Consider the following 15,500-nt stretch of genomic DNA (forward strand, 5'->3'; position numbering starts at 1 on the left):
GTGAAGTCATTTAAAGTGACAACACATATTATATATTCAGTCTGTTCTTATGAGTATATAAGAAAAATAAAGTAATTTATATCCATATATAGGCATGCATTAACTATTTAATACGTGTATAAGCATGCATGAATAAACAATTAACTAATTTGCCAATTCTAACTCAATTATACTACTTAAATGAATGAAGCATGCCAAATATCTATTTATCTGTCTATCTAAAAAAAAAACAAAAAACAGGAAAGACGGTTAAAAAAAAGCAAATTTCCCTCCATTACTACTACGTACTATCCGACATCATTTTGCCGGGAAAACACCGTCTTTTTCTTGCACTGGGTTTAGTCGAGTCGCGCTCAACTTCCTCTTTTATGCCGTTAGGTTTCCGCCCATTCTGTGACGTGGTTGGCCATTGCTTTATTTCTTAGCCTGGTATCTAGACGCAAAATTTCCGCGCGTTCGTCGGTGAAAGTTTGCAAATCAAAGAAGGGTGGCGGGAGCAGTTCTCAGTCCGGTTCTGTTGTGAGGAAGTGCCATTGTTAGGCGTTTAGAAGTTAGAAACGCAGCAGCCACTGATAAGTTTTCGTGGCAGATTTCACGGAAGGATTGCTTCTACAACTGGGTAAGATTAGCCCGAGGGCGCGAGACCTGTATGTGTTTATACCCGCGCGCTAGCTTACTGCCTTAGCTCTTACAAAGAAAAGAAACGTCCGTGTACCTTGTCATGAGGCTTTACTGCTCCATTATTGAGTGTCATATAATTTCATACCTTCCAGTCAAATGTTACATTTGAAAGTACGCCACTGACACGTGGATGAATTATCACAAATGTAGAGGTGAAGGGGACAGAGACCTGCACTGTTTGGATGTTAGGCTAACTGTGTAGTGTGCTGTGTGGAGCTACAAGGTGTGCGACAGCACTCAGTAACATGGCAACAGGCTGTGCGGTGGGAAGGTTGTGGATGATTACTACTAGTCCCATGACTAATAAGCACCAGTTTGTTTTACTGTGTTTTTGACGGTCGGTGTCGAGACTGCATGTGTTCCCTTTTAAACTGTGTTCTGATATCGCTCCTTCTTATTGTAACTCTGTACATTCTACCTTTCACTTGTAAATACCCTCCAGTGCAGCTATAATGAGTTATTACTGAAAGCATTGCACTAATTTTATCTGTCACTGGCCTACATTACATATTTACTCATTATATGAGTATACTGATACAGATCAGGAGTAATATAGACTGAGCAAAGAGTCATACTTACAGGATTTTCCTTGCATAAACAATTTTGGTTCATTTCTGTTTAGAAAATGGTTAGAAGAATATGTTAAGTTAACTAAAACTCATTTTCCTAACTACACTTTGACCGCATGAGCTTGCACATTTAAGTGCTTAAACATATTACAGACTTTTAACCTCCAAGTTTGTTCCATAGATTTTTACCAAGTTTTCTTTAAATCAGCTTGCAGGCATGGATCATAAACGACACAACGGCAGCCGTCTCATGGGTGGTCCATCCCAGGCCAAACGGGGTAAAACAATGGGTGAATGGGAGGACAGTCCTTTGCAGTTTGAAGAGGAGTTGTCCATGTTTGAAGAAGCAGATATGGATGCAGAGGAAATGGAGGGGCAGGCGGGACACGATGTTATTCCAGTAGGTGAGTATTAAACTGCAAAGCGCACATTCACAGGTGATGTAAATGTTCTCATCACACAGGAGGAATTTAATGAGTTATTTAGTGACCTGTAGTAAAGTTACAGATCCCTCAAGCATGATAATTTAATTTCTTCTTCCATCCTGTCAGGTGACCTTTTCTCAGCAGACCTAAACCCTCGCTGGCGACGTCCTCCTGCCCCCTCACTGGACCCATCATCTGATACTCTGGTGTTCCAGCAGATTGATCTGGACTACTATTTGGGTAATTATCAAATATAATGTTTGTCAAAGCTGCTTTTGCTCTAAATTTGAGTCCCAGAAATATCGACCTGGCGAGCTTGTAGCATGATATGAAAACATCCGAGCTGACTTACAGTTATATCAACCTTTCAGAGCATATTCGTTGTTGCTTATGAATATTGTGGTGTGTAATTTGGCTTTCAATGGTTTTGTGTCATGCAGGGGAAACGGTAGCGGGCATGCCCGGTCAGTCGCAAGGAAAAGTGCCAATCATTCGGATGTTTGGTGTAACAGACAATGGCAACAGCGTGTGCTGCCATGTTCACGGCTTTGCCCCTTACTTCTACGTCCCTGCTCCAAATGGTGAGTGCTTGTCATCATGTTGACTTTGCATTTATGTGGTATACTATGTTTCCTCACTATAAATAGCTTTAAAGTAGCTGTTACAGTTGTAACCTCTTCTCTTTGTTCTGAGCTGTCTAATTTCTGCTTTTAGGGAGAAAATAATAAAAATGTAATTCATGCTCTAAATCTAATGTTGCCCTCTGGTTGCTTTAATTGAAAAGGGTTCATGTCTGCTCACCTGGTGGAATTTAAAAAGGAGCTGAACTCTGCTGTCCTGAAGGACATGCGCTTCAATAAGGACAATATCTCAGTCACAGTGTTGGCTGTGGACATCACCCGCAAAGAGAGTGAGTACAAGTTTATTATTAAGTGGAAAAAAAACAAAAAAACAGAGTCTGTGAAGACAAGCACAAATGCAGATGTGTATTGTGATCAAGGTCTTGAACCTTGTTGGATAGCAACATTCAGTAATACATTAACTTTTATACTTTATTACTGTGTGTTACAATCTTATACGATTATAAAACAAAATGGTGTTCATTTGAGATGAAAACGTCACTTATCCCTCTTTTTGTTTTTGTTTTTTGTTTCTTTCTCACAGGCATGTATGGTTACCATGGGAAACGCATTATCGATTTCTTGCGGATAACCATGGCGATGCCTCGTCTCATCGCCCCCGCAAAGAGACTGCTGGAACAGGGCTTTAAGTTTGCCCATTTCCCTACCAGCAATTACCAATCCTACGAGGCCAACATAGACTTTGAAATCAGGTGTGTGTGCTTAAGAAAAAGGTACAAAATAATTTGGAAAACATGGTGGAGAGATGAAAATGACCGTTATCGTTTAAATACACAAAAGGAAGCTGTATCCTTTTTTGAAAATACCAAAAGAAACCGAAGGTTAAATTTATACTCACTGTAGCGTTTTGTTGATGCAAAAACACTGTTGAAATCCCAGCATTGTTAAAGTGTTCAAAGGAAGCCATTTATTGTAATTAACGAAGTTATGTGGATAAATGTTGTATGTAGAAAACTGCCAGTAAATTTAAAAAAACAACAACATTGTGTCTCTTTAGACTGTGTGTGTATATGTTCATGCATGTGTATGTGTTGTCAGGTTTATGGTGGACAGCAACGTGGTGGGTTGCTGTTGGATTGAGCTCCCAAAAGGGAAGTACAGAGTGCGCGAAGAGAAGAGCACGGGTAACACGAGTTCTCAGTCCCCAGGAAAGGTGGGTGTACAATCTCTCACGATGTTACCTTGGTCACTAGTTTAATTTCATGTTCGATCGTGCGGTTTTAATGTTTTTGTATAGGTAAATGGTGTTTGTGAACTTTGCCACTCTTGTTCTTTTCCTCCAGGCCTCCTTGTGTCAGTATGAGGTGGATGTGGGATGGAAGGATCTGATAAGTCACCCCGCAGAGGGAGAGTGGCAGAAGATTGCACCACTCAGAGTCCTCAGCTTTGACATAGAGTGCGCAGGAAGAAAAGGTGCTTTGTTTACACAAGAATTCTCTGGAGTTCTTACTCTGCGTTAGAATAACTGTTAAAACGTTATTTAAGCGCATGACCAAGGCTGGTCTAACTTGATGAAAATCAAATGACTCTGGTGTTGCCTCTTTACTTCCAGGAATCTTCCCTGAACCGGACAAAGATCCTGTGATTCAAATTGCATCTATGGTGCAGCGTCAGGGTGAAACGGAGCCCTTCATTCGCACAGTCTTCACCCTGCAGTCCTGCGCCAGCATCGTTGGCTCTCAGATACTGTGCTTTACACAAGAGACGAAGTTACTGCAGGTATACACGTGTACACTTAAAGCAGTGAAATGCATACATAGTTTGATATGGTTTCTTTGTTTCCTTTCAAGTCATATTTTTTTTGTTTTGTGTCTGTATGAGCAGAGCTGGGCTGAGTTTTTGAGGACTGTTGATCCGGACATTATTACTGGCTACAACATCCAAAACTTTGACTTTCCGTACTTGCTCAACAGGGCAGCTGCTTTAAAGGTTAGATGGAGCTTCATTTATTTTAGTCCACTGACAAAGCCTGAAATATTCTTGAAAGATGAAGCTTCAACATGTATATTGACGATTTAATGGAAAAACCTAATTGCTCACTCATTCCCGTGTTTATCCACTAGGTGATAAATGTTCTCTCATTTTCAGGTGAATTATTTTCCGTACTTGGGCCGAGTGCGAGGCATCAAATCAGTTTTGAAAGACTTGAATTTTCAGAGCAAGCAGATGGGCCGCAGAGAAAACAAGACCATTAACATGGAGGGTCGTGTTCAGTTCGACCTGCTGCAGGTCAGTACTTTCTCTTTCTGTGCAGGTCAACAAAGACATGCGGTACATTTTGTATTTGGGAATGTTGTTAGGGGAAGACTGAGCTTTGAGTTGGTGCCTTTTCTTTCAGGTTCTTCTCAGGGATTATAAGTTGCGCTCATACACATTGAACGCTGTGAGTTTCCACTTTTTGCAAGAGCAGAAGGAGGATGTGCAGCACTCAATCATCACTGATTTGCAGGTAAGATCAAGACAGCCTTGTTGGGAATTTAAAAAAACTATCTAATATTAATTTGTTTTTCCCTTTCTTCCTCTGTCACAGAATGGAAATGAACAGACGCGCCGTCGTTTGGCAGTCTACTGTCTGAAAGACGCCTATCTGCCCCTGCGCCTGCTGCAGAAGCTAATGTGTGTGATTAACTACATGGAGATGGCCAGAGTGACCGGTGTGCCTCTCACGTACCTGCTCTCACGAGGCCAGCAGATCAAAGTAGTCTCTCAGCTGCTGCGACAGGTAACAATGCCGAAGCGAACATGGCTCCTGCATTTGCATACCTGGGATTTGGAAACTGAGTGCGTGTTTATGTTTAGGCCACAAAACAGGATCTGGTAATGCCCGTTGTAAAGACAGAAGGAGGCGAGGACTACACTGGAGCTACTGTCATTGAGCCAGAGAAAGGGTAAATGCATCTATGTTTGTGTCAGTCCACTGTTGTCTTCACGTGTTACATCTGCAGCCTTGTCATGTAATTTTCTACCCTGCTCTCTTCCGTGTAGATATTACAGCCTTCCCATTACCACATTGGATTTCTCCTCCTTGTATCCGTCCATCATGATGGCTCACAATCTGTGCTACACCACTCTGCTGCAGAAAGGCTCAGTGGAGAAACTGGGGTAAGCAATTTCCTTTTTAGGTGATCCTGTGGTGTAATGGTTTATGCATTCTCCTAACAAGCAAAACTCAGGATTCAGAGATTCTGAGATTTGCATCCCTTTGGGGTTGTCTCAGGACAGAGAACCAGCGTTAAAAGTCAGCCAAATAAAGCATGCAGACAAACAAGCTTAATGTGTTTTGTCTACTTCCATTGAAAACTACAAAAATTATATTGAACAGTATTCAAAGGGTCATGTGAAACTAACAAAGCAATTGAATTTATAGGTAGGCTTCTTTAGCTAGTTTAAGGCCATTAACCAAGTTAAGATCAGAACAGTTGTGCACGATGTGAATTCACTTTATTCATGCACTGTTTATATTATATTTGAGTGAAAGCTGAGTCATTAACCGATTGTATGTGTTCAGCCTGGCTCCCGAGGACTTCATCAAGACTCCAACAGGCGATCTCTTTGTGAAGAGTTCTCTAAGAAAGGGACTTCTCCCAGAGATCCTGGAAAACCTGCTGTCTGCCCGAAAGAGGTTTGAATTGTTTAAAATCAATCACAGAAACTGTTTGGACTGGAATGACGATCTTCCAAAAGCTGTAGAAGAAGAGTTGAGTTGGAAATAGTTGATCTATGAGTTCACAACCTGTGTGATCCCACCGTCTGTCTGCAGGGCCAAAGCAGAGCTAAAAAAGGAAACGGACCCCTTCAAGAAGCAGGTGCTGGACGGCCGACAGCTGGCCCTCAAAATCAGCGCGAACTCTGTGTATGGCTTCACGGGGGCCCAAGTGGGCAAACTGCCCTGCCTAGAGATCTCACAGGTCAGCGCTTTAGATCGGATGACTTGTTTTGGACATCAAATGTTCACAATTCAGGATCTGCAACACTGCATTTGTCAGTCTAAACCAGGTTGCCTTCATTAAACTACTTTGCACAGTACTTTGTATTGTGCACAGATGTAAACAGAAAACATCAGAGATGTAGGGCAAAGATTAGTGTTGAAAAAGAAACCACAGAACAGGTGGAGAAAAATGTTACCCTACCCCCCCGAAAAAATACAAAAACAAAGACTTTCTGTAGGTGATAGCTGAACTACAGTGATCTCAGTTTCAGGCTGTTTTGTGAGAAGATCTTTTCCCTAAACATCAAAACTTCTGACCTGCAATGTGGCTGAAATGCTAAATGTTTTTCCAGCATCATTGGTAATTTAGTGATTTAAATGTATTGAAATATTGCATTTTGTCTCATCCAGAGTGTCACTGGTTTTGGAAGACAGATGATTGAGCAAACCAAGCAGCTGGTGGAGTCTAAGTACACACTTTCCAATGGCTACCAGGCTGACGCCAGGGTGAGCCCAGTTATGAACCAATCTCTTATTCCTTGATGATCTGATGTATCAAAAACACTTGACACGTTATATGTTTTGTTGTCCTGTTCAGGTAATTTATGGAGACACGGACTCTGTCATGGTAAAGCTCGGAGTTGCAACAGTAAAAGAGGCCATGGATATCGGGAGAGAGGCGGCCGAGTGGGTATCATCCCATTTCACACCACCCATCAAACTGGAGTTTGAGAAGGTACCGGTTCAGTCCAGAAATGTCTTCTCCGACTTCTCTACATGTGCACTGCTTAAAACACTTGGTCTCGATATTTTTGTCCTGTTAGGACAGATGAGCCATTGTGAAACAGTTTCAGCTGTTTTGGTGCAAATGAAAGTGACAATTAGTGCATGCCAAAGGCAGCAACAAGATGGCCCCCAAAAAGAGAAGTGGTTTTTCCAGGTGGTGGTCACGGTCTCTCCTCTTTCCTCCTGACTGGTTTTACAGTCTGTTACACAAAGCACACATAGAAGATTCTGAGCCCAACAGCAGCACTGTCATCTGCTCCTGGAGGAACAGGCTTCATGACCATGGTATAAGGGTCTGACAGCTTTTACTGTGACCTTTGCATATAGCCCAGTGGCGTGCAGCTTGAGTGGTATTTGCCGGGGAATGACAGAACTGGCAGATCCAAAAACGGCTGAAGAAGCTAAAGTTGCTTCAGCAACATTTGTAGTATGAAGAACAACTTCATTCTTTGACCAGTGTGTTTTGGCCTGTAGACTCCATCAGGATCATCAAAAATACATGTAGGAAAACTGATCATATACAGTACATCCGGTACGCATGTCCACCAGTTCACTCAAATGCATGACTGTGGAAAACTTTCTTTTGATTGAGGGGGAAAAAATGTAAATACCTATTTGCTACCAGTGGAGCAACAGCAAGGATGTGCTGGGTGCAAGGCCAACTGGGGAGCGACCAGTGTAAAAATGTGATGGAATCATGTTTGTCTGTCTTGAAGTTCTTAGTTTTGGTGTGAATGTAGTTTAATAAATAACAGCTGCAGATCTATTTATTTATCTTTTATATCTTGTAAATATTTGTCTCTGCATTTTACGCCCACTTTATTCGCTGCAAATACAATCTAGTCATGCCACGACATGCGCTTCATACCGTTCATGCTGCAAATGTTGCTGGCGCCTCAACATCGGTGCAGGTTAAATGAACAGACTTGCATCCCTTAAGCTGAAATAATTTTGCATTATGCTGTGATGATTAAGTGTTCCCCTTAATTTATTTAAGCAGCCTGTTATGAATCTGGTTAAACACTGTTATGAACGGCAGTGTGACTGTATGACAGAAACATGCAGCTGCAAGGCAGGGTTCTAGTTTTCAAACCTCAAATGTGATTCAAACGGATTAAGATGAGGTGATCTGAAGATCTTAATGTTCAAAAAGCACTGACCTATTACCTGAAAAACTGACTCTGCAAGATAATAAAGTCCCGAACAGTTTTGTAGCCTGTTGTTGTCACTGAAGCAGGAACTGCCCCCCCAACTCCAACAGGGGGTGCTCATATTATGGCTTTATTTCATGATGCAGGTCTGTGTTGTGAATATAATTGGCCACATAAAAATAAAAACAAACACTACAAAGTTCACTTTCACTTTGTGATTGAAAATTAGTTTGCATTGAGAGTTTGGTTAATTTGGAATGACCTTCATTATTTTACCTTTGCTGTGGTGCATATCAGATAATTAGAAAGATAATTAGATGGATTTTTTCTTTTTCAATTGTAACCAAGCAGTACAAGCCAGCAAGTAATTTCCAGTATTTACCAGATTCGCGCTGTTCAGCACAGTCCAGGACTGTGTGTCATGTTTCAGTTCAGCTGCCCGATGTTTGGCCTTTTGCTTTCTGTATGTGTCACGGTCTTCCTCTATCCTGAGTCCTAGTGAAGGTCTAAAGGTGACCGGGGTTTGCAGTCAGGTCCTCTTAGCTTAGACCTGATGCTTTCAAAGAACTGTTGTATTAATTATGTCTTTATTAATATTTCACCAGGTGTACTACCCATATCTGCTGATCAATAAGAAGCGCTACGCAGGCCTGTATTTCTCCTCCAGTGCAAGCACGCATGACAAAATGGACTGCAAAGGTATTGAGACCGTCCGCAGAGACAACTGCCCTCTGGTGGCTAACCTCATCAACACCTGTCTGCAGAAAATCCTCATAGACAGGTAAACGCATACTCTGGCTGCACTCAGTTTATTTTGTGGAGTCCAGAAATAAGTCATGATTTCTAAACTTTGGACTTAATTTGCTCAGCTCTGTCTTTGACAGTCTGGTTGATTATGAACCAGAGATGCTGACATGGCTTAAAAACAACAACCAGAGCTGTTGTGATGTTTCTTCAGGGATCCCCAGGGGGCCGTGGAACACGCCAAAGAGGTGATCTCAGACCTGCTCTGCAATCGCATCGACATCAGCCAGCTGGTCATCACCAAGGAGCTAACGCGCACTGCCCAGGAGTACGCTGGCAAGCAGGCGCACGTGGAGCTAGCAGAGAGGTCCGATTGGTTGATAACTAGATACCAAGATGTCTTCCTTCAAATAAGATGTTAGAGAAAAAAACGTTTAAGCCTTTAAATCTGATTTACAGGATGAGGAAAAGAGATGCAGGTAGCGCCCCCAACCTGGGAGACAGAGTCCCATATGTCATCATCAAGGCTGCGAAGGGAGCAGCAGCATACATGAAGTCAGAGGTGTGTAGGGCGTGTTGATGTTTCATCTGTTTCTTTCTTAGTGGAAACATTCAGCTTTGATAATGATCCCCATACCACATTTCCATTCAGGACCCCATCTACGTGCTGGAGAACAACATTCCCATTGACACACAATACTACCTGGAGCAGCAGCTGTCCAAACCTCTGTTGAGAATATTTGAGCCCATCCTGGGAGAGAGCAAAGCAGAAAGCATCCTGCTCAGTAAGTCAGCACACCTGACCAAGTATTTTAACATGTATGGAAAATACAAGTTTAAAAAAGTTAACTGAAATAAAAATAAGAACTAGACTTTCCAAAAACCGTTATTGTGAACATAATCGTAAGAGGTGTGATGTGTTACTGTGAATCTTATCGTTGCTCTTTGGTGATGTGTTTCAGAGGGCGACCACACACGCTGTAAAACTGTGTTAACCTCAAAGGTTGGAGGCCTCATGGCGTTTGCTCAGAAGAGAAGCACCTGTATTGGCTGCAAAGCTGTGCTCAAGACAGATGGTGTGTGTGTGCAATTTCCACCTTCTTTACTTCAGCTGGTGTTTTGGAAAATGACAAAGCTGGAAGTTTTGCACATAACATGTAATGTGCATCTTTGCAGCGGCCGTGTGTGATTTCTGCAAGAAGAAAGAATCTGAGCTCTACCAAAAAGAGGTAAAGTGGCAGAGCAGAATAGCTCTGCTCTATCAGAGTGTCGGGAGATAAAAACAAAACCAATAAAATTTAGGTCTGTCTTAGTGCATTGCTAATTAGTCCACATTATCACCACAGATCTTTCACCTGAATGCGCTGGAGGAGCGTTTCTCTCGCTTGTGGACTCAGTGTCAGCGCTGTCAAGGCTCACTCCATGAAGATGTGCTGTGCACCAGGTGTGTATATGAATGACATGATCATTTTCATGATAACGGACAACGGTTGATTGGTTTGCAGCAGAATTACAATAACGCTGTACCCGCTGTCTCCTCTGCAGCCGGGATTGTCCGATCTTCTACATGAGGAAAAAGGTTCAGAAAGACCTGGACGACCAGAGCAAGCTGGTGTCTCGTTTCGGATGGTGAGGGAGACGCTAGCTCGCTGCGATCGCTCATGTGCCTAATTTCAGACGACCTTTCACTGTATTTTCTTTTGTTAAAAAAAAAAGAAATGCATATATATGACTATTTTTTTTTTTTTTTATGTTTTCTAATATGAATAAATGACAATAAGTAGAGTTTTGTAAAATAAAATCAAAAAAGAAATTGTGGTTTTTACTCACTGAACATTTAAAAGGGAATCTCATTAGAAGTGATGAATCATCACGTCAACAGCGTCACATCTCCAGTTTCTGAATGACCCTGTTCAGCTGTGTACGTACTTACACACCCGAGTCTTTGACATCAAAGTGCATAATTTCACAGAAATGAAAAGGGGAACTTGATTACCTTCAGCACTTTGTCTCAGTCAAACCTCAAACCACAGCCCTTCCTCCCCACTGATTTTGCACTTCAGAAGAAAAACCCGTAAATATAGTTGCAAGCGGCAACGGGAGAGCAAAGCAGGTCTGGGGAAACCGCTAGTACAACTCCATGTTCAAAAGCGCTGATAGGTAAAACAATTTTTTACTTTTTTCTTTTCCTTTTTTGAGAGCTGACACAATGTTTGGTGAAAAATCAGTCTGATAACTTCTGTGAGGCTTGGTCTGAAGATCACCTGTGCAAGTGCAGGTGACGCTTTCTCAAGGCAGGGCTGCCAAAAAACCTCTTAAACGTTGGAAATTTACATCATAAGCTGCATCCTAATTCAGGTACATGCACCTGTTGCCTATCAGTTATTCCCTCTCAAAAGCCCGCAAGTAACAATTATATGAACAAAACGGACACCATGTAAAAGCTGAAGACTTTTACTCGTTTCTTACAGCAGAGCGCATTACAGATTTACAACGTCTTACTCAGTTAACCTCCTTGATCATATAATAATCATATATGCATTAGGCAGTCAGAGCCCTCTGGTTAAGACAATTAAAAAAGTAAAAATCCTACATGGATGGATTGACTTGTTAGCAAGATGCAACTCCCCTGAAGTTAGTTCACTGAACAGTGACGTCGTTTTTAGTAAATACACAGATGCTGGTTTTTAAATTGTCGGATGTTTGTAGTTCAACAGAAAAATGACCACACCTCACGAGTGTTCCTGTGCTCGACATGTTTTGTGTAGTACCACAGCGTTGTTTTCACAAACTACATGCTGTGGTGGAGTTTGGTGTCACATAAACAGTGTTTGGACACAGTAATGAACCCCTGACAACACTAGCACCGGCAAAATAACTGTTAAAAATGGACTTTGGAGTCAAGTGTGAATGTTCACACCAATAACGGCCTTACAAAAATGACGAGCAGAGGAATCAGATCGTCTGATCTTTCTCTGTTATAAATCAGCGTCTGATTCGACACTGTATTCCTGAGTAGCTTTTAAAGTAGCACTAATTCTAAAATCTGCATTCACCACACAACAGGAAGTGACTAAAGTGCACCTGGGAGTTTGAAACACAGTTTTGAGGTTTGTTAACGGGGAAATCCTACAAGATTTTTTTTTTCTTTTAGAAAAAAATTAATTCAAAAGTAAATAATGCTGATGTGTTTCAAGCCCCAGAGACTGCACCAACCTATTTGTATTTTAAAAAATGCACACAAGGGGAACGATTTTAGAAAAGGTTTTGACTAACTACGTTTCCATGGTAAAGTGGTCTCACAGGAAAAAAATAAAACAACCTCCAAACTCTCCAGCTCACTTAAACAGTTTCCTCATGAAGTCAAACACTGACCATTCAGCAAATTTTATAAAAAAAAAAAGTGGAAATGTGCTGAGCACTACAATAACAAATGGAAATGTGACAGTGTAAAGTGCAGTGATGCATTACCGTGAACTCCTGACATCTAAATGGTCAACAGAAGCTAAAAATGACCCACTAAACTCCAATAAAACCACATTTAAAAAGTACACTTTCCCAAACGCTGCTAAATTGACACTGCACATGAATGTATGAATAACAAACCTTGTGAATACACACTATAACTGGAAACTTTAACACCAATAAAAATAGATGTTTTTTCTTTCCCCGCATGTCTACGTCCTTGTGTGGAGGTGTGTGCGATGTCTCCAAGGTGCAGGGGCAGTTGTGGGGATGAGGGGAGGAAGAAACAAGTGCTGTAAGTGATGCTGGCTCTGTGTGTGGTTTGCTATAGTATCATGCAACGTCTCTGAGTGTTCTTCTTGCTCTTCTTGTTGCTGCGGTTGGTCTCCTTGTATCTTCTGATCTCCCGTACTAGAGAATAAAAAGCTTCCTCCACACCCTGCAAAATAGAGAAGAAGCCGATTCGACGTTTCAGGAGGTTTTATTCAGGAACACAAGAATGGATTGATGAGTGCTGTCGACAGGTTACCGTTACCTGTCTGGTTTTGGCGGAGGTCTCTACAAACGGCACGCCGTAGCTCCTCGCCAGCTCCTGCGCCTGCTGTGTCTTCACTGTGCGGGTGCTGAGGTCGCTCTTGTTCCCCACGAGCACCATGGGGACGCTGTCACTGTCCTTCACCCTACTGATCTGCTCTCTGAGGAGAACACACGCGACAGAGCACGTTGCAAACGCTGGTCGATCAGTTCAGACTGACGATATTATTCAGCAGGTCAGACTGAAGACCTGTGGTCTTTTTAGTTTTATCATTTGCAGACAGAATAATTTAGTTGGTGTTGCAACACTCGCTGGGTTCTGTGTGTGTTACACTTTTTATCTGTGGCTTCCCTGTTTGCAACGTTTTATATTTACAAGTCAAAACATTTTTGGAACAGTTACGAAATCTACAAATGACCCCACACAAATTGCAGAAACGCTAAGTTTATCTGCAGATATTTGGTAGACAAGTAAGTGCAGTTCTCGCTAAACAGGAAATAGCCTTTGAGTGCCTAAATGTGCACAGTTGAGACAGCTATGCACAGCTGTCTTAAATCTCTGTGTGACTGAAATAAGGAATTAGTCCTACTTGGAGACTACTGTTTGAATTCTTTGTCCAGCTGTCTGTGCTGGCGTGAACCCGCGAAACTTCCTTTACCTGTAAAGGTGAACGTCCTCAAAGGACTTGCTGTTGTTGATGGCAAACACACAGAGGAAGCCTTCTCCCGTCCTCATATACTGGTCCCTCATGGCGCTGTACTCCTCCTGACCTGCAGTGTCCAGGATGTCCAGCAGACATGTCTCTCCATCAATCACCACCTGCTTTCTGTACGAGTCCTGCAAGACAGCACGAGTTAGGCTGCAATGCATCATCCTGAGTCTCACGCTGCTGCATCATGTAGCAACAAGATCTTGGTGATTTTGAAATCAATGTGCTCAAGTGTGAATATTTTATAAGCAATTATGGAATCGCACCATTTACTGGCACGAAGGCTGACGTTTATTTACACGGGATAAATTAGAACGTGACAGTTATTTGCAGGTAAGATGATTATATTTTTATCAAATATTGCCATCTTTAAACTAGAAGGTTATCCCGAGGACATGAGCTCTGCTGAGGCAAAAGGTCTGTTTAACAATTTTAAATTAAAGAGGATTTGCACAGAAATTTAACGGATATTTGCTCATCCCTTGCCCCAGTGCATCACCTCTTCATCTTGGTGTTTCATGCACAGTCTTGCTGACAAAGCTGCACCTCCAGTTCTTGCCTTGGCAGAGGACTACAGTGTTAGAAGGTTTTGGGCAGGTTTTAACAAGGTTTCTGGCCTGACTGTGACAGCAGCAGTCCACGTGGTGACGTACACCATTTGCAGACACAAAATATATAAAGACTGTGAATCTCTTAACAGAAAAACATGAAATTAAATTGTGTTAAAATCAGCTCAGTGTTAAACAAAAACACTTTAAAAGATTTGTTAAGCGGTCGTGCAGCAGGAATAGCAATCCTGTGATGTAACTGCACTATTGTAAAACTAAAATCTACATTAATCTGATTCTTTTTAATATGCAATGGCGATACTTAAAAGAAACGCTCCTTCTGAGGGCATAAACTGGGACTTTGCTTGTGTTGGATACTCAGTTTTATGGACAAACATTTGCCAGAAATGAAAAGAATTTATTAAATAAACACGGGATCCTTATAACTGCTCCAAGCGGCAATTCTTCCAACAACACCGGGACATATCAACCATTAAAACCGGACTAATTCTGATAGATAAAATAAAAACCTGATTAATAACACATCTGTAGCACTAATGAGCAGTACGGATGCTAGTTAAGCGCCAGATTAGACTATGTATTACAGCACTTTGCGTCTGCTGGTCACTTACCTCGATAGTTGGATCGTATTCATCCACAAAGTGGTTCTGGATGAGCTGGATGGTGAGAGCGCTCTTGCCCACACCTCCTGCCCCGACCACCACAAGTTTGTACTCGGTCATACCTGCAGAGAATGAAGCCAACAGGTGACCATTAAGACATCTAATAATTTGCCCCCTTCCTCACTGAGCTGACATGGCGAAGAAGACACTGACTGACCCAGATTTATCGGCAGACATTTAAAGTCTTTCTTTTTTTCTTTTTTTTTTGCAAAAATGTAGAGTCGACTGAAATGATTACCAAATGGAGACATAAACTGCTTGGCTTACCTTTGTGAAGAAGTTATAACGGCGTAAAATGAAAACGGAGTTTTGGACTAGATAAATGAGATTAGCTCGCTACATAACGTTAGCCTGATTTCCTTGTTTTAGACACTTGTAGAAACACTTAAGGATGTGTCCAGAACTTTCTTATCTGACCCGCGCGTCCAAAAAATATTGAAGTAAAACTGTTGAGCCACTAGTAAAAATCAGAATTTATGTTATTAAATAATTAAAATCCCAGATTCGTTCGAGTTCCTACTTATTCTTCATTGTCGTTCATTGGAAGTAGAGCGTTTTTTCTTTACGTTAATCCCCGGGTGAAGCAGCCTATGAGACCACAGCACGAAGACGGACATCTTAACTGTCCAATCACA

The 15,500-nt window shown here is 41.7% G+C and overlaps 2 protein-coding genes across 2 annotated transcripts; one reads left to right on the forward strand and one right to left on the reverse strand.

Moving 5' to 3' along the window:
• The first annotated feature begins 573 nt into the window (after window positions 1-573).
• pold1 (polymerase (DNA directed), delta 1, catalytic subunit) lies at window positions 574-10,558 on the forward strand. The gene is made up of 27 exons (XM_085351517.1): window positions 574-619; window positions 1,459-1,654; window positions 1,802-1,915; window positions 2,116-2,256; window positions 2,460-2,585; window positions 2,840-3,008; window positions 3,355-3,469; window positions 3,600-3,729; window positions 3,869-4,035; window positions 4,141-4,245; window positions 4,405-4,545; window positions 4,655-4,765; window positions 4,847-5,038; window positions 5,116-5,204; window positions 5,302-5,418; window positions 5,825-5,938; window positions 6,077-6,224; window positions 6,656-6,751; window positions 6,843-6,980; window positions 8,787-8,962; window positions 9,140-9,292; window positions 9,385-9,487; window positions 9,578-9,710; window positions 9,888-10,001; window positions 10,102-10,154; window positions 10,272-10,369; window positions 10,471-10,558. Exons 2-27 carry the CDS (start codon window positions 1,468-1,470, stop codon window positions 10,556-10,558), a joined length of 3,318 nt encoding a protein of 1,105 aa, XP_085207643.1. The 5' UTR covers window positions 574-619; window positions 1,459-1,467.
• Window positions 10,559-12,233: 1,675 nt separating this feature from the next.
• Window positions 12,234-15,390, reverse strand: LOC146633495 (GTPase KRas). Its single transcript, XM_085351518.1, has 5 exons — window positions 15,133-15,390; window positions 14,815-14,927; window positions 13,584-13,762; window positions 12,926-13,085; window positions 12,234-12,829 (listed from the first exon to the last, which is right to left on the reverse strand). The coding sequence occupies exons 2-5, from the start codon at window positions 14,923-14,925 to the stop codon at window positions 12,716-12,718; spliced, it is 564 nt and encodes a 187-aa protein (XP_085207644.1). The 5' UTR covers window positions 14,926-14,927; window positions 15,133-15,390; the 3' UTR covers window positions 12,234-12,715.
• Between the last annotated feature and the right edge of the window lie 110 nt (window positions 15,391-15,500).

Source organism: Diplotaxodon limnothrissa, linkage group LG4 (assembly GCF_057381915.1).
Source record: "Diplotaxodon limnothrissa isolate DT_005_m linkage group LG4, D_limnothrissa_male_GT1.1, whole genome shotgun sequence".
NCBI classification, from domain to species: domain Eukaryota; kingdom Metazoa; phylum Chordata; class Actinopteri; order Cichliformes; family Cichlidae; genus Diplotaxodon; species Diplotaxodon limnothrissa.